Source organism: Ranitomeya variabilis, chromosome 1, assembly GCF_051348905.1.
Source record: "Ranitomeya variabilis isolate aRanVar5 chromosome 1, aRanVar5.hap1, whole genome shotgun sequence".
In the NCBI taxonomy this organism is placed as follows: domain Eukaryota; kingdom Metazoa; phylum Chordata; class Amphibia; order Anura; family Dendrobatidae; genus Ranitomeya; species Ranitomeya variabilis.
Genome location: NC_135232.1, coordinates 482,282,187 through 482,301,145, shown reverse-complemented (window position 1 = coordinate 482,301,145; position 18,959 = coordinate 482,282,187). Strand labels below are relative to the sequence as shown.

At 42.5% G+C, this 18,959-nt stretch overlaps 1 protein-coding gene across 3 annotated transcripts in view; it reads right to left on the bottom strand.

Annotated features, from left to right (window-relative positions):
* PAX5 (paired box 5) overlaps positions 1–18,959 on the bottom strand; it is a 534,721-nt gene that overhangs the window by 420,354 nt on the left and 95,408 nt on the right. For all 3 annotated transcript variants that reach the window (XM_077251644.1, XM_077251660.1, XM_077251651.1), the window contains exon 3: positions 7,131–7,328. In XM_077251644.1, coding sequence (XP_077107759.1) covers positions 7,131–7,328 — 198 coding nt within the window. The remainder of the gene's footprint in view (positions 1–7,130; positions 7,329–18,959) is intronic.

Below are 18,959 nucleotides of genomic sequence, written 5' to 3'. Positions count from 1 at the left end.
ATGTTATTGTATTAATTAACAGATGACTGCCAATACTATTTTTGTTATCTCTTTATTAACGCTTTTGAATTGTTAATTGTATTAGCCTTAATAAAAAGATGTTTAAAACAAAAAAACAGAACTTTTTGGTATCAACTCCACTTGCCGTATTTGGAGGAAGAAGAAGGATGAGTACAACCCCAAGAACACCATCCAAACCATGATGCATGGTGGAGGAAACATCATACTTTGGGGGTGCTATTCTGCAAAGGGGACAGGACAACTACACAGTATTGAAGGGAAGATCTATGGGGTCATGTATCGCGAGATTTTGGCCAACAACCTCCTTCCCTCAATAAGAGCATTGAATATGGGTCTTGGCTTCCTGCATGACAATGACACAAAATACACAGCTAGGAAAGCAAAGGAGGTGCTCTGTAAGTGGTCTAGCCAGTCTCCAGACCTGGACCCAATAGAAAATCTTTGATGGGAGCCAGAGGCTGCCTCAAGGAATAAAGTTAATATCCTCTTGGCCGTGGTGCTCTATGTGTGGGCACCATATCTAGGGGGCCACCGGGACATGTCCCCTAGGTGTAGCCGGAAGGGGAGCGCAGTCGGGCCTTCTGATGCAATGGTCCGAACTGTCTCCACTGGTGGCTGTATTCTGCCACTACCCGGACTGGGAGTTGGCAGTTCTCTGAGCCGGCTGTCAAGCTGACAGTCGGCACAGAGAAGCACAGCGCCCCTTCCCAAGTATCAATTTTACTCGCATCTTACAGATGAGAGTACAATTGAAGCTCGGACCGCCGGGTCAGAGAGACGCCAGCAGCATGATCAGGTCATGTGATCACACTGCTGATATCACTTGCTGGTGCGCAGAAGAGAGAAGTGGTAAGTGCTCCTGTGGCTGAGGAGCTGTAGGGGATTTTTTAGTGTGTGTATTTATTTAGTGTGTGTGGGGTATTTACCCTGTGTGTGGTGGATTTTGTGTAGGGGATTTATTGTGTGAGTCAGGGGGACTTATTCCGTATGTGCATGTGTGTATGTGTGTATTTATTTAGTGTGTGGGGGGGATTTATCCTGTGTTTGGTGGATTTATTGTGTGTGTGTGTCGGGGTGATTTATTTAGTTTGTGTGAGTGTGTGTGGATTTATTCAGTGTGTGAGGGGAATTTATTCAGTGTGTAGGGGGGATTTATTCAGTGTGTGTCAGCGGGATATATTCAGTGCGTGTGTGGGTGCAAGGTGCATTCATTCTGTGTGTGGGGCGGGGTGCATTTATTTTGTGTGTGGGATGGGGTGCATTTATTTTGTATGTGGGGGCAGGGTGCATTTATTCTTTGTGGGGCAGGGTGCATTTATTCTGTGTGTGGGGTGGGGTGCATTTATTTTGTGTGTGGGGGCGGGGTGCATTTATTTTATGTGTGGGGGGGTAGGGTGCATTTATTCTGTGTGGGGCGGGGTGCATTTATTTTGTGTGGGGATGGGGTGCATGTATTCTGTGCAGGGTGGGTGCATTTATTCTATGTGTGGGGAGGGGTGCATTTATACTGTGTGTGAGGCGGGGTGCATTTATTCTGTGTGGGGCAGGGTGCATTTATTCTGTATGTGAGGCGGGTTGCATTTATTTTGTGTGTGGAGCAGGGTGCATTTATTCTGTGTGGGGGAGGGGTGCATTTATTCTGTGTGTGGGGCGGGGAGCATTTATTCTGTGCTGGGGACAAATTGCATTTATTCTGTGTGTGGGGTGGGTGCATTAATTCTGTGGGGAGGGGTGGATTTATTCTGTGTGGGGCAGGGTGGATTTATTCTGTGGGGGTGAGAGGGGAGATGGTGTGGACACAGTATAAGTAGTGAGGGGAAAAATGTGTGCGGACACAGTATGGGGCGAGGGTGATGGGATGTGTGGAGACACAGTATGAGGAGTTGGGGGGATGTGTAGAGAGGAAATATGGAGAGCAAGGGGGTAAATATTTGAGGAGACAGTATGGTTAGCAGGGTTGACATACATGAGGATGGAAAGGGAAATGTGAGGAGACAGTATGGGGGGAGGAAAGTGTGAGTAGGCACAGAATAGAGACTGAGTAGTGTGATGAACAGTGTAAGGTCACAGTCAGGAGGAGGCAGTATGCCAAGGAGTAGCAGAGCATAGAGACTGGGCAATATGGGGGGACAGAGTGTTAGAGGACAGTGTGCAGAGAGGGCCCAGATTGGAAAGGAGGGGGCAGTGTGGAGGGCATGTACCATAATAGTGTCAATGTGTGGGGGTCATATTTTGTGCAGTGAATATAGTGTGGGGAAATTATTTATTTAGGGGTTCAGCGTAGGGCAGATATTTTTATTCATCAGCATTATAATGACACTGCTATCTTTAAGGGCATTGTGCGTGGATGTTCTGTAGCAGACCAGGGAAGATGGAAGTCTGCAGAGAAGAGCTGGACAAGATGAAGAATAAAAGAAAGAGAATGACTCCAGAGACAAATTCATCTATAAGATACCTGGATGTAAATGTTTTTTTCTGTGATACTGACTAATTCTCATATTTTTATTTATGTTAGGAGCATTAAAGGAGTTGTCCAAAATTGTGCTGAGTCTGCAGTCATTCTATGTGACTGCAGACTTCTGAAAACTCACAGTGCGCACTGCACGCTATCAGGATTCTGTCCTGCCAGCGATTTGCATACATGCGGTCACGTGCTGACTAGACATGTGTGTCCTCACTTAATGTAAATTAATTGAGGGAGGCTGGCAGGGCCGGACTGGCCATAGGGCACTTCTGGCAAATGCCAGAAGGGCCGGTGCCAGTGGTGGGCCGCTCAATCCGCCGCCCCCCGCCGTCACATTCAACTATACCGGCGTATAGACGCCGGTACAGTTGAATGCAATGATGGAGGAGAGAGCGTCTACAGACGCTCCTCTCCCATCATTCCCCGCTCTGCCTCTGACACTGCGGGTGCGCGATGATGTCATATCATCGCGCACCTGCTGTGTCCCGGGCAGACTGCAGCTGCTGAGACAGGAGCAGGAACCAGGAAGCAACGCTGGGCACGAGGAGAGGTGAGGAGAGTTTTTTTTTTTCTGGACTGTGGGGCCATTCTCGGAGGAGGTGAGGGGAGGAAGAGAAGAGATGTGGGCTGTATATAGTTCTCTGTGGGCTGTGCTCTGTGCTGTATACTGCTGTGGGCTGTATATAGTTCTCTGTGGGCTGTGCTCTGTGCTGTATACTACTGTGGGCTGTATATAGTTCTCTGTGGGCTGTGCTCTGTGCTGTATACTGCTGTGGGCTGTATATAGTTCTCTGTGGGCTGTGCTCTGTGCTGTATACTGCTGTGGGCTGTATATAGCTCTCTGTGGGCTGTGCTCTGTGCTGTATACTACTGTGGGCTGTATATAGTTCTCTGTGGGCTGTGCTCTGTGCTGTATACTGCTGTGGGCTGTATATAGTTCTCTGTGGGCTGTGCTCTGTGCTGTATACTACTGTCGGCTGTATATAGTTCTCTGTGGGCTGTGCTCTGTGCTGTATACTGCTGTGGGCTGTATATAGCTCTCTGTGGGCTGTGCTCTGTGCTGTATACTACTGTGGGCTGTATATAGTTCTCTGTGGGCTGTGCTCTGTGCTGTATACTGCTGTGGGCTGTATATAGCTCTCTGTGGGCTGTGCTCTGTGCTGTATACTACTGTGTGCTCTGTGCTATATATAGTTCTCTGTGGGCTGTGCTCTGTGCTGTATACTGCTGTGGGCTGTATATAGTTCTCTGTGGGCTGTGCTCTGTGCTGTATACTGCTGTGGGCTGTATATAGTTCTCTGTGGGCTGTGCTCTGCTGTATACTACTGTGGGCTGTATATAGTTCTCTGTGGGCTGTGCTCTGTGCTGTATACTGCTGTGGGCTGTATATAGCTCTCTGTGGGCTGTGCTCTGTGCTGTATACTACTGTGTGCTCTGTGCTATATATAGTTCTCTGTGGGCTGTGCTCTGTGCTGTATACTGCTGTGGGCTGTATATAGTTCTCTGTGGGCTGTGCTCTGTGCTGTATACTGCTGTGGGCTGTATATAGTTCTCTGTGGGCTGTGCTCTGTGCTGTATACTACTGTGGGCTGTATATAGTTCTCTGTGGGCTGTGCTCTGTGCTGTATACTGCTGTGGGCTGTATATAGCTCTCTGTGGGCTGTGCTCTGTGCTGTATACTACTGTGTGCTCTGTGCTATATATAGTTCTCTGTGGGCTGTGCTCTGTGCTGTATACTGCTGTGGGCTGTATATAGTTCTCTGTGGGCTGTGCTCTGTGCTGTATACTGCTGTGGGCTGTATATAGTTCTCTGTGGGCTGTGCTCTGTGCTGTATACTACTGTGGGCTGTATATAGTTCTCTGTGGGCTGTGCTCTGTGCTGTATACTGCTGTGGGCTGTATATAGCTCTCTGTGGGCTGTGCTCTGTGCTGTATACTACTGTGGGCTGTATATAGTTATCTGTGGGCTGTGCTCTGTGCTGTATGCTACTGTGGGCTGTATATAGTTCTCTGTGGGCTGTGCTCTGTGCTGTATATAGTTCTCTGTGGGCTGTGCTCTGTGCTGTATACTACTGTGGGCTGTATATAGTTCTCTGTGGGCTGTGCTCTGTGCTGTATACTACTGTGTGCTGTATATAGTTCTCTGTGGGCTGTGCTGTATATAGTACTCTGTGGGCTGTGCTGTATATAGTACTCTGTGGGCTGTGCTGTATATAGTACTCTGTGGGCTGTGCTGTATATAGTACTCTGTGGGCTGTGCTGTGTATAGTACTCTGTGGGCTGTGCTGTATATAGTACTCTGTGGGCTGTGCTGTATATAGTACTCTCTGGGCTGTGCTGTATATAGTACTCTCTGGGCTGTGCTGTATATAGTACTCTCTGGGCTGTGCTTTATATAGTACTCTGGGCTGTGCTGTATATAGTACTCTGGGCTGTGCTTTATATAGTTCTCTGTGGGCTGTGCTGTATATAGTTCTCTGTGGGCTGTGCTGTATATAGTTCTCTGTGGGCTGTGCTGTATATATTACTTTGTGGGCTGTGCTGTATATATTACTTTGTGGGCTGTGCTGTATATATTACTCTGTGGGCTGTGCTGTATACTACTGTGTGGACTGTGCTGTATACTTCTACGTGGGCTGTGCTGTATACTACTGTGTGGTCTGTGCTGTATACTACTGTGTGGTCTGTGCTGAATACTGCTGTGTGGGCTGTGTTATCTACTACGCGAGCTGTGCTATAGTATGCAGGCTGTGCTGTATACTATGCGGTTTGTGCTATATAATATGCGGGCTTTGCTATATACTATGGGGAGTATATTATATTCTATGGGGGAGGCCATGTTATGTACTATGTGGCTGTGTTATATACTATTGTGGGGGTATATTATATTCTATGGGGGAGGCTGCGTTATATACTATGGGGGGCTGCATTATATTCTATGGGGGGCTACATTATATATTATGGGGAGGTGGGCTGTATTATATTCTATGGGGGTTACATACTCTGGGGTGGCTGCATTATACTCTGTGGGGTGGCTGCATTATACTCTGGGGTGGCTGCATTATACTCTGGGGTGGCTGCATTATACTCTGGGGTGGCTGCATTATACTCTGGGGTGGCTGCATTATACTATATGTGGGCTGCATTATACTGTATCGAGGACTATGGGGAATACGTTATACTATATGAAGAACTATGGGGTGCATTATACTATGGGAAGTGAATTGTACTACATGGATGACTGTGGCGGTGCATTATACTATATGGAGCACTATGAGGATTGTATTATGCTATATGGAGGACTATGAGGATTGTATTATGCTATATGGAGGACTATGAGGAGTGTATTATACTATGTGGAGGACTGAGCAGTGTATTTTAATATATGGAGGACTATAGGGAGTGTATTATACTATATGGAGGACTATGGAGCACATTATAATATATGGAGGACTATGGGGTGTATTTTACTAAACAAGTAAAATGCTGCATATTCGGATTGTTTTTGCTGGAACAAAAAGCCTTGTTGTCAGCAGCACATTGCCAGTGTAAACTGTAGATGTGCTGCTGAAAACATGATACTGTATGGTGATCTATTAGTGATCGTTCTGTCTCATCATTATTCCTCAGCTGGTGGAAAGAGGCCGGGAAACAAGTGTTGAACAACTTCAGTATTGTCGATCAAACTCGTTTAGCGGCCTGAACTCAGCGCACGTAAATACAACAGAAAGGCTTCTGTGTGATGTGCAATATGTTAGCATTTGGGGACCCATTTTAAACTTTGCCTAGGGCCCCACTTTGCCTAAAACCGGCCCTGCCTACAAGTGTACAAAGATATTATACAGTCACCATGTGACAAGTGGGCCTGTGTAACTTCAAATGCCAGGGCTGAATTTTAGTCCCAGTCCGGCCCTGGAGGCTGGACAAGTCTAGTCAGAATCTGGTCAGAAGTATACAAGTCACATGCTTGTGCTGACATGACTGTCTACTCTTGCCACTGTCAAGGGAGAATCCTAAAAATGTGCAGAGAATTCAGAAGTTTTCAGTCACATAGAATATCTGCAGACTTTGATCTCAAACCTGAACGCACCCTTTAACTATAAAATGAAGAGCCCTGTAGCCAATCCTAACAGCGTGTAAAATCCTCATTGTCAGGATTCAGCTCTGCAGGTTCCATCCGTCATCACATGGCCCCTTCACTCATTTGCGATTTTCATACTGACAGTCAAGTAACAGCAAGCTTTTTTTCCTGCTTCTCTCAGATTTTCACTTGAGAAAAATGGGGTGAGTAGATCCTCCACAAGTGACTAAGTGTATAAATCGCATGTGTGCTGGAGGGGGGGGGGGCGCCCAACTGAATTCTTGCCCCGGTTGCCAGAAAACCTAAATACACCAGGAAGGTTCAGAACGTTAATAACCTGTAGATTAACAGCTTTTTTTTACATGACAGGCTTCCTTTAAAGGTCAAATTTATGTAGATATATGGGAATTTTAAAGGGTTAACAAACTTTTCAGCACGACTGCATGTGAACTCAGTGTAAGTGTTTGAGGACTGTTCATATACAATTATAGTCACTGCACACAGTATGTCTTTTAAGCATTACAAACACCAGAAACAAGAAAAAAAAAGAGACCGCATATTTACCTATTTATGGAGCTGACACTGGGCACTGTGTCATTGTCACATACTCGCTCTGCTAATAACCTGTCCCTGATTTCCCATGCAAACATAGTGGGATTTTGCCTCTTGTATTCTGCTATTTTGTCTACTACTTTGGGTGTTGCAACCTTTGGTTTTGATCCTCCAATTACTCCCGGTTTAATACTACCAGTTTCATAGTACCTGCAAAAAAAACATGGTTTAGATTTTATACTAGATGAGTTAATGAAAGAATCAGGCACACAAAATATTTTAAAGTGTCATATATACTATAAATACACATTAATTTCAACTGAATTCAAAGCTCACATTTTATATTTCTTATGAAATGGCTTTGTCAGAAGGGGGTTCATAGACATTTACTGTGGTATGTAAAAGTTTGGGCAGGCCTGGTCAAAATTACTGTTATTGTGAACAGTTAAGCAAGTTGAAGATGAAATGATCTCTAAAAGGGCTAAAGTTAAAGAGAATGCATTTCCTTTGTATTTTAGTAAATAAATATATATATATATATATATATATATATATATATATATATATATATATACACACATAGTCTTTTTTTTTTTCATTTCAAAAATTACAAAAAGGGAAATGGGTTGATGCAAAAGTTTGAGCATCAGTCCTTACAAAGCCTGTTAGGGTTATGGTTTGTTCTCTATCATCATTAGGAAAGGCCGGGTGATGCAAATTTTTCAGCTTTAAAAAAAAAACAACATCCTTTAACATTGTGCCAAAAACTGCAGCCATGGGTTCTGTTAAGCAGCGGTCTAGCACTCTGAAAATGAAATTGGTGGAGAGCCCACAAAGCAAGAGAAGGCGAGAAGAAGATAGCAAAGCATTTTCAAGTTTCCCTTTCCTCAGTTCAAAATGTAATTAAGAAATGGCAGTAAACAAGAACAGTGGAGGTCAAGATAAGGTCTGGAAAATCAAGCAAAATTTCCGTGAAAGCTGCTAGTAGATTCACTAGAGAGGCAAATCAGAGCCCCTGCTTGACTGCAAAAGACCTTCAGAAAGATTTAGCAGATTCTGAAGTTATAGTTCATTGTTCTAAGATTCAGACACATACAACAATATGGCCTGGAAGAATCATCAAAAGAAAACCTCTCCTGCATCCTCACCATAAAATTCAGCAATAGAAGTTTGCAAAAGAACATCTAAACAAACCTGATGCATTTTGGAAACAAGTCCTGTGAATCGATGAGTTTAAAATATAATTCTTTGGCCACAGTAATCAAGAAAAAAAGGCACAAAATTTCAAAAAAATAACATCTCCACAACCATTAAGCATGGGGATGGATAAATCATGCTTTGGGGTTGTGTTGCAGCCAATGGTGCGAGAACCATTTCATGGGTAGAGCAATCGATGTGAATACTTTTCTGCCCAATGATGACAAAAGTATTCTCAGAGTGATACCTTTATTGGCTAACCAGAAAATAATGTTTGCAAGCTTTCAGAGCACAGTGGCTCCTTCTTCAGGCATGATTACAAATAGATTAATAAGAAAAAGGCACAACATTTAAATGATACTACACTAGGACATTTGTTCATCCTCACTGCTGGAACTAATACTGTACCAGACAATCCCCAAACAGGTACTTTCTACATGTTGCCTAAAATACATAAAGAGGATAATCCTGGGAGGCCTATCATCTCTGGTATTGGAACTTTAACTGAGAATATCTCAGGCTGGGTAGAGAACATTCTGAACCCCTTGGTGAGGCGCACACCCAGCTATATCCAGGACACTACGGATATTATTTGCAAATTGTCAGTGCTGGTCCCACTTCCGGAGGACACGATACTAGCCACATTGGATGTAGAGTCTCTCTATTCCATCATTCCTCATGAGGATGGAATTGCAACATGCAAATATTTCCTTCAAAAAAACAATCTAGCCACAGAACCAACACTGCAATTTATCAGGTTTGTGCTCCAGCACAACTATTTTTCTTTTGGGAACAATTTATACCAACAGTGAATGGGCAGCGCCATGGGAAGCAAAATGTCCCCACAATATGCTAAACTATTTATGGTGAAATTAAAGGAGGAGTTTTTGTCATCTTGCTCTACTAAACCTCTTGCATACTTCCGCTACATTGATGATCTGCTAATAATCTGGACAGGCTCAAAAGATGATCTGCTCACCTTCCACAATAACTTCAACAAGTACCACCCAACCATCAAGCTCACCCTCAACTTTTCAAAGTCCTAATTATATTTTCTGGACATGACCATATACATCAAGGACAATGCCATACAAGCATCAATTTACCACAAGCCCACCAGACGTCTGGCTTATCTTAGATGGAACAGCTTTCATCCAAGACACACAAAAAAATCCATCATCTACAGTCAAGCTCTGAGGTATATTCGGATCTGTTCAGACAGTAAAGACAGGGAACTACAGCTGCAATGACTGAGGAATATATTCCTACACAAGGATACCATCCACTGGTAATAGATGAGCAGACCCACAGGGCTACAAGGATCCCAAGAAGCAGCTTCCTGGATTACAAACTGAGAGAGGACAACAACAGGGTGCCTCTTGTGGTCACATAAAACCCCCAAATGAGCATCCTAAGGAAAATTGGTGCTGATCTCCAACCCATATTCCATAGAGACCATAAATTGAAAGACATATTCCCAGAACTACCACTTCTCTCCTACAAACAGCCCCCTAACTTAAGGAATCTCTTTGTCCATAAGTGTCCTCTCATTATCATCAGTGACGGGCACATTCCCATGTAACAATAAAAAATTCAAAACTTGTACCCACATATTACCAACAAATACAGTCCGCGTGCCAAACACAAATCAGGACTATAAGGTCACGGGTTTCTTTTCATGCACATCCTCCAATGTGGTATACATGATACAATGTACATAGAAGTATCTATATTGGGGAAAACATGCAAAAACTACAAACAAGGCTGAACCTACACAGACACACAATCAGGAATGAAATGCACATGCCTGTGGGAAAACATTTTTCTGGAACTGGACATTGTATGACAGACTTAAAAGTCTTAATACTAAAAGGTAATTTTAAGGATGACAGAGAAAGAAAAATTTGGGGATTTAAACTGATAAATATGTTCAAATCTTAGACACTAGGACTCAATTTAATACCTGGATTTATGAGTCACTACATTGATACAATTCACACCTCCACCAGACGGACTCCAGAAAACTAAGAAGTACATTCCCACCATGTTAGGACTGGCAGAATGCACCAAATAACAATTGGAGATGATATAAGGTGCGTTCGCAGCCTGGGGTCCACCGTGCACGTAAGACACCTGCTGCTTGGTAATGACGGACTATATGGCGGTATAATGTGAGTACACACACGGGTTAGCTTCACCTGATATGAAGGAAGCGAACCCTGTTGCATCACAGGGCCGCGATACCGCACAGAGAGCGCAAGCAAGGTGACACAGAACTCTGCCCCAAGACTCAGGGTAAGAGTCCCTCTAGATCTCTTGCGCTCGACACCGCTACTGCGGTGCCAGGGAAACTAAAGTGAATATTTACTGCACAGGAGTACATGCAGCGCCGCTCTGGTGGACACCACTAACCACCCTAAACAGGGCCAAGAAAGCGCACTATCTGCGCACGGCGCCACTCTGGCGGTCGCTGCTAACTGAATTCAGCAACTTGTGCAATTGCGCAGGATAGCACTGTTGGGCGCTAGGTAGCTCTACCATTCGTGAGCAGGCAACAACACTAGGGATGGGAATGATTCGGAGCTTTCATCCATCGACAGGCATTCATCCACACACACAAGTTAATAAGTTTACACTAGCGCATGGCCGAGAGGCCATGTGAACCTTTTATAGCAGTAGCAGTCCAGCACCTTCCTGATGCTCCAATAGGAGCCGCAACAGGACCTGAGCATGTGACCCCCGACCTCAATAGGAAGTCATCCCGTGGGCATGCTCAGTGTGGGAAAAGCAGGACTTAGGGTACCATCTCACTATACGATTTACCAACGATCACGACCTGCGATACGACCTGGCCGTGATCGTTGGTAAGTCGTTGTGTGGTCGCTGGGGAGCTGTCACACAGACCGCTCTGCAGCGACCAACGATGCCGAGGTTCGCTGGTAACCAGGGTAAACATCGGGTTACTAAGCGCAGGGCCGCGCTTAGTAACCCGATGTTTACCGTGGTTACCAGCGTAAAAGGAAAAAAAAACAAACCGTACATACTCACCATCTGATGTCCGTCAGGTCCCTCGCCGTCTGCTTCCTGCTCTGACTGAGTGCCGCCGTACAGTGAGAGCAGAGTGCAGCGGTGACGTCACCGCTGTGATCTGCTCTCACTTTCCGGCCGGCAGTCAGTCAGAGCGGGAAGCAGACGGCAAGGGACCTGACGGACATCAGATGGTGAGTATGTACGGTTTGTTTTTTTTTCCTTTTACGCTGGTAACCACGGTAAACATCGGGTTACTAAGCGTGGCCCTGCGCTTAGTAACCCGATGTTTACCCTGGTTACCAGTGAACGCATCGCTGGATCGCTGTCACACACAACGATCCAGCGATGACAGCGGGAGATCCAGCGACGAAAGAAAGTTTCAAACGATCTGCTACGACGTACGATTCTCAGCAGGGTCCCTGATCGCTGCTACGTGTCAGACACTGCGAGATCGTAACTATATCGCTAGAACGTCACGAATCGTGCCGTCGTAGCGATGAAAATGCCACTGTGTGACGGTACCCTTAGTCCCTGAAACGCCTGCTTGCTGCTGAACAGTGTTGGCTACAAAGGCAGAGAATGGAAAGGTAGCAGTACCCAAGCGCACTGTATCAGCTTGAGCCAGACGCTGGAATCGACGTCTCTGCTGAGCAGGTTCCACTGTGGCTGGAGGATAATGGGAGACCGCAGTGGACATGGTTTGAGATTCTCTCTGTGCAGTAGCAGGAACTTGACACCTAACACACCACCTCTCCATTTGTAACAAAATGCCTAATTTGATTTCCTTGGCTTATCTTTAGGAGGCATCACACCTCCCACCTCATGAACAAATGTCCTATTGTAGTATAATTTAAATGTTGTGCCTTTTTCTTATTAATGTCCTTGTAATCTTGCCTGAAGAAGGAGCCACTATGCTCTGAAAGCTTGCAAACATTATTTTCTGGTTAGCCAAAGGTATCACTCTGAGAATACTTTTGTCATCATTGGGCAGAAAAGTATTCACATCAATTTTTCTGGCTAACACGGTACCACAATATAATTTGTTACTGTACATCATGGGTAGAGCAAAGAATGGATTCAATAAAATTTCAACAAATTCTTGATGCAAACCTAACACCATCTGTAAAAAAGCTGAAGTTGAAAAGAGGATGGCTTCTACAAATGGATAATGATCCTAATATCACATCAAAATTCACAACAGACAACCTCAAAAGGTGCAAGCTAAAGGTTTTACAATGGCCCTCACAGTCCCTATCTTTGAAAATCTGTGGCTAGACCTCAAAATAACAGTGCATGCAAGACAACCATAGAAACTCACAGAACTTGAAAAATTCTCCAAGAATGAATGGATGAAAGACCTTCAAACAAAAATTGAAAGAGTCACGGCTGGCTACGAAAAGTGTTTACAAGCTTTAATACTTTCAAAAGAAGGTGCTACTATATACTAACCATGCAAGGTGCCTAAAGTACAAAGGAAATGTGTCATCTTTAATTTGAGGCCTTTTAGAGATCATTTCATCTTCAACATGCTTAACTGTTCACAATAACAGTAATATTGACCATGGGTGCCCAAACTTTTACATGCCACTGTACATACTATAAAAAATTGAACAGGTCTTGATCATTCCAATAATATAGCAGGAAATCATGGGGGACTTGTGTGGTCCACAAGTAGATAAAAGCACCGTAATTGGCAGGATTTAATTTGCAAACAGAGTAATTCATAATTTAATTCAGCCCCCAAAATTGCAATTTTACTTGGCTGATTTCCTATTTTCATTACTAGTTATCAAACTAATATTCAGCTTTATATATACACATACCGGTATACATATTATATTTATGCACTCAACAATATTGAAATTGTAACACCAAGAAGGAAAAATTGTGCAATTATGAAAATCACAGAATGGATAGACATGTAATAATACATACATTTTCAAAACATCCCTAATTATGAGAACCACGTGCAGAAATACCTACATTTACAAGCCTTCGCATGGTATCAATGAGGTTATTAATGATTTTCTGAGGACTGTTCTGCCACACGAAATGCACTTAATATGTTGAAAATCAGCTCCTGGAACAATTTAGAGAAATGACCATTCTACTCATCCCAAGTTCGATACATTCTGTAACTGCAAGTAAAATTGGACATCCTATAACATGCTTCAGTCATCAATTAGTGTCTACACAAGCCATAAGAATGTGTTTGGGTGATATTGGGCTATGGGCCAGACATTCAGCTACATGTGATCCACTGACCTCTCTCGCACCACTCACAAAGGCTTTCATGGTGCACAGCAAACCAAAAATAGATGATGGAATAGAGTTCTATCCTCTTCAGCGATGAGTCCATTTTTCTTCGTGGATGCAATGATAGCCAGAGATTAGCCTAGAGATCATGTGAGCAAAGCCATGAAGAGACCTTTATGAGTGAATATCACACAAAGTCCTGTGATTAAGATGTAAGATAGCATAACGGATGGTAGCCAGACCCCACAAGCCTTTATTCCAAGTACACTAACAGCTTGGCGATACATTGATTTGATAGTGGAACCAGATAAATTACCATTTCTCCAAAGTTTTCCTGGACCAGTTTTTAACACAAGAATGCTAGGCTGCATGTTGCTCATACTACTATGACAAGACTTCTTGGCTTAAATGTGCTACCATGAACTGCAGCGTCTTCGGACTTGTCTACTATAAAGCACATCTGTGATGTCAATGGTTGACAATTGTAAAGGAAGCTGCCAGTAGTGGATTTTGATGATCTGTGTGCTCAAGTACATTTAGTGTGGCATAACATTCATCAGACAACTATTAATAACCTCATTAAATACATGCCAAGGCATATGAGAGCATGTATTTCTGTACGTGGCGCTCATATTTACCACTGAATAAATCAAGATATTTTGAATACTGTTTCTATTTTTTTTTATCTTTTAGATATCATCAACATAGCTATCAATCCAATCCCATAATTTACATAATTCCATGACTTTTCCTTCTTGGTGTTGCAATTTCATTGTTGAGGAGTGCATATTATAAACAGTAGTATGAAAAAGTTTTACGCAAGCGTGAACTTTGGTGCGGGCTCTAGCATTGAACCCACATGTTTCCCCACACATGACAGCTCATTCATTTAGCTGTTGTATGCCTTTTAACTAGTTATATCCTGCTGTCAATCTTTGATATAACACGTGCCAGCCAGTAGAGCAGCATCAATTCCTCCCATCGGTGCCCCTGTCACAAGATCAGGGGGTGCCTATCGGTTGCCATGACAGCCAGAGGTTTGCAATGGATACCTGTGCCTGCCATTACAATACTCCTGTGAATGCTGATTCCTGGTTGGCATTTATAGGAGAGAGTTTTTTTGGTCATCACAACATTGCAATAAAATGCAATATGATCAAAACATTGTATCTACTCTAAAATGGTATCAATAAAAAAGTCCGCCCTGGGTGCAAAAAATAAGACCTCACCCAGTTACAGATCCAGAAAATGAAAACAGGTCTTGAAAAATGGTGCCAAAACAAAAACTTTTTTCATACACATTTCGGAATTTTTTTTTCACCACTTTAATAAAAAAATAAACTATGCATGTTTGGTATCTGCATACTCATGTTTCCTGGGGAATCTTATTTACAGTTCAGTTTTACCATATAGTAAACATGGGGAATAAAAAAACATAAAACAATTGTGGAATTGCACTTTTTTTTACAATTTCATTGCTCTGGGATTTTTTATCCAGTTTTTCAGTAAACTAAATGACAAAATCAATGGTTTGTTTCAAAAGTACAGCTCATCCTGCAAAAAACAAGCCCTCATACGGCTATATTGCCGTAAAAATAAAAAAGTTATGGCTCTTGAAAGAAGGGGAGGAAAAAATTAAAACACAAAAGAAGGCCATGACGTGAACTGGTTAATAGTTTATTGTTATCAATTAAGATTCAAAGTGAGAGAATAAAATACAAATCTAAGTCAAATCATTATTTGGTATGACCACCCTTTGTCTTCAAAACAGCAACAACAACAAACTCTATTTTCAATGAGTTCAGCAATGATGTTGTTCTAAATATCTTGGAGAACTAGCCACAGATTTTTTATAGCTGTAGGCTCAACATCATGAAGTCTATGCGGAATTACATGAAAAGCCAGAAGGATTTATGCAATTAGATTTGTGGTTATTTCTCCAAGATGTTTGGAACAATTTCCCTGCCTAGTTCTTTCAACAAACTATGTACAAGTGTACCTAGATGAATTGATGCTTTGATTCTGTTACAAAGACAAAGAGTGGCCGCACCAAATATTAATTAGATTTAGATTTCTTTTATGTTCACTCGCTTTGCATTTTGTTAGTTGATAAAAACAAACTATCAACACTTCTATTTTTGGAAGTACTCTCACTTTGCAGCCTTTTTTCCATACCTGCCTAAAACTTTTGTACAGTACTGTATGCATACAGTGTGTAGTGTATATGTATATTATTACCACTATTAGTGGCTCAATTATATACCTGAATTAGAAAAATAATATTTTTTGTGACACAAGTGACAAACAGGCAAAGTCCTATCCAGATTTTTTAAACTAATTACTTACAGTGAACCTGTCACCAGGTTTGGCCGATGCGAGTTATGGCCACCCACTTGCAGGGCTGATATACAACATTCTATAAAGTTGTATATATGCCCTTGATCCATCTTGTAAGAGAAGAACAAGACCTTTTATTATACTCACCTGAGGGGCGGTCCGGTCCGATGGACGTCGCTCTTCTTGATCCGGCACCTCCCAGCTTCTTGTGATGCCATCCTCCTGCTTGCTTCGTGTGGATGATGCATCCCTGCGTCATCCACACAGGTTCCTCTGCATCGCGCTCCTGAACAGGCGTACTTATCAACCCTGTTGTGGGTAGAGCAAAGTACTGCAGTGCGCAGGTGCTGGGCCTCTCTGACCTTTTCAGGTGCCTGCGCACTGCAGTACTTTGCTCTACCTTCAACAGCGCAGATAAGTACGCCTGTGCAGGAGCGTGATGCAGGGGAACCTGTGTGGATGACACAGGGATGCATCATCCACATGAAGCTTGGTGCTGAACCAAGAAGAGCGACACCCATCTGACCAGACCGCCCTGCAGGTGAGTATAATAAAAGTTATCTTTCTTATCGTACAGGTGATATCGGGGGCTTATATACAGCATTATAGAATGCTGTATATAAGTCCTGTAAGGGGGTGTCCATAACTTGTATCGGCCAAACCAGGTGACAGGTTCCCTTTAACGACTAATCAAGATTTTCCCTTTGCTGAGACAGTTATGACAATCAATGGTAATTACAGCAGAGATTGCATCAAACTCCCCAATAACATGAACCTGTTTTGGGTTCTCTAACAATGTAACTGGCATAGCAGCTTCTAGACACACAATATTAGTTAATCAGACCCGAAGACAAAACCTGTGAAGATTCGATCATTCACTTCTTTAGGAAATAATGAAATTAACATGAGACCTGACTGCTCAACCTCAACATTCTCCCTTTGGCTTGATTGACCACTGTGAGCTAGTGTGATGGGGTGAACAGGCTGTGGCTTTATTTTGGTATGGGGTCGAGTGGTTTCTTATTTGGACAACACTAAACTGGCTATTTGAGGTAGAGTTGTATCACAAAGGATGTGTTTAAAACATGCAAATGAACAGATCGGAATTTACAAAGTCCAAATATGAACTTTCTAAAGAATTCAAAACATAAGGCTGTAATGTGGCATGTTGATTAGGAAATCAATTCATTTTGTAATTGCATTCATTTTTTTACTGACATCTCTGATTACAGTGCCATATTATTTGGTAAACTAAGACAGGGTTCCACTGTAATTAATATTTATCCAAATAATGAGCTATGAAATTCCAATTTATTGTTGACAGCTAAAATGAAACAAATCAACATGCTTAAATTCAGAATGCCAATAAATGTAACCATTACTGTCCTGTAGTATTTTTGATCATGCTGAACTTGGGCAGAGAAATATTGCCTGGAGCCTTAAAGGGTTTTATTCCTTTCCTTACACAAAATGATAAGATGCTCTATTTGTGTATGTCACACACAAACCCTTTCAGATCTGCAATGCCCGTGTAGACACTTTTCACCATGGTCAAAGCTCCAGAGCATTAGCATAAACTGGACTTTATAGATGTCCATGAACTAGAGATTTTCGATTACCAGAAAGGTTGATGTACGCTATTCTCTGACAACTGTCACCGGCTTTTCATGACAAGAATTTCTAAGACTTGGCTATTCATCTGAATAAAGTTTGTAAAAAATCTATTGACAAGCTCAAGAGAGAAGCTCATTTACATGTATGGAATTTATTTTCAGTTGCAATGATTTCTGTAGCAAAATGTTCCCTATGAACATATTCTTTAATTGATTTTTTTTTAGAAATTTAATAATAATGTACTTTGCTAACCACATTAACCCCTTAACCACTTAATGACCGGAGCTTTTTCGGTTTGTGTTTTCATTTTTCGCTCCCCTCCTTTCCAGAGTCATAACTTTTTTATTTTTCAGTCAATATGGCCATGTGAGGGCTTATTTTTTGCAGGACGTGTTTTACTTTTGATCGACACCACTGGTTTTACCATGTTGTGTACTTGAAAATGGGGAAAAAATTCCAAGTGCGGTGAAATTTCAAAAAAGTGCAATACCACACTTGTTTTTTGTTTAGATTTTTTTCTAGGTTCACTAAATGCTAAAACTGACCTGACCTTATGATTCTCCACGTTATTACGAGTTCATGGACACCAAACATGTGTAGGTTCTTTTTTATCTAAGTGGTGAAAAAAAATTCCAAACTTTGCTAAAAAATAAAATTGTGAAATTTTCCGTTACGCGTAGCGTCTCCATTTTTCGTGATCTGGAGTTGAGTGAGGGCTCATTTTTTGTGCGCCGAGCTGATGCTTTTAATGATACCATTTTGGTGCAGATACATTTTTTTGATCGCCTATTATTGCATTTTAATGCAATGTCGTGGCGACCAAAAAAAGTAATTCTGGAGTTTTGACTTTTTTCTCGCTACGTCTCGCTACATTAATCCTTTTTTTATTGATAGATCAGATAGATCTATTGATAATTGTTTTATTTTGAATGGGGCGAAAGGGGAGTGATTTAAACCTTTATATTTTTTTTATTTTTTCATATTTTTAAAAACTTTTTTCTTGGCATTCTTCAATAGCCTCAATGGAAGCTGCCACAATGCTCAGATCGCCCCTATGTAGTAGAATTACTGCATTGCTAAGAGCGCCGACCAAAGGGTGGCGCTTATAGCAATCTGGCATCAACAACCATAGAGGTCTCCAGAAGACTTCTGGTTGTTATGCCGACGCACCGATGACCCCGATCATGTGATGGGGGTCACCGATGCACGCATTTCCAGACAGATGGCTGGAAGCGCTTGTTAAATGCCACTGTTAAGAGTTTGACAGCAGCATTTAACTAGTTAATAGGCACGGGCGGATCATGATTCTGCCCGCGCCTATTGCGCGCACATGTCAGCTGTTTAAAACAAAGCGGGGGTTCTGCCATCGGACGTACTATTCTGTCCGATGGCAGAAAGAGGTTAAAG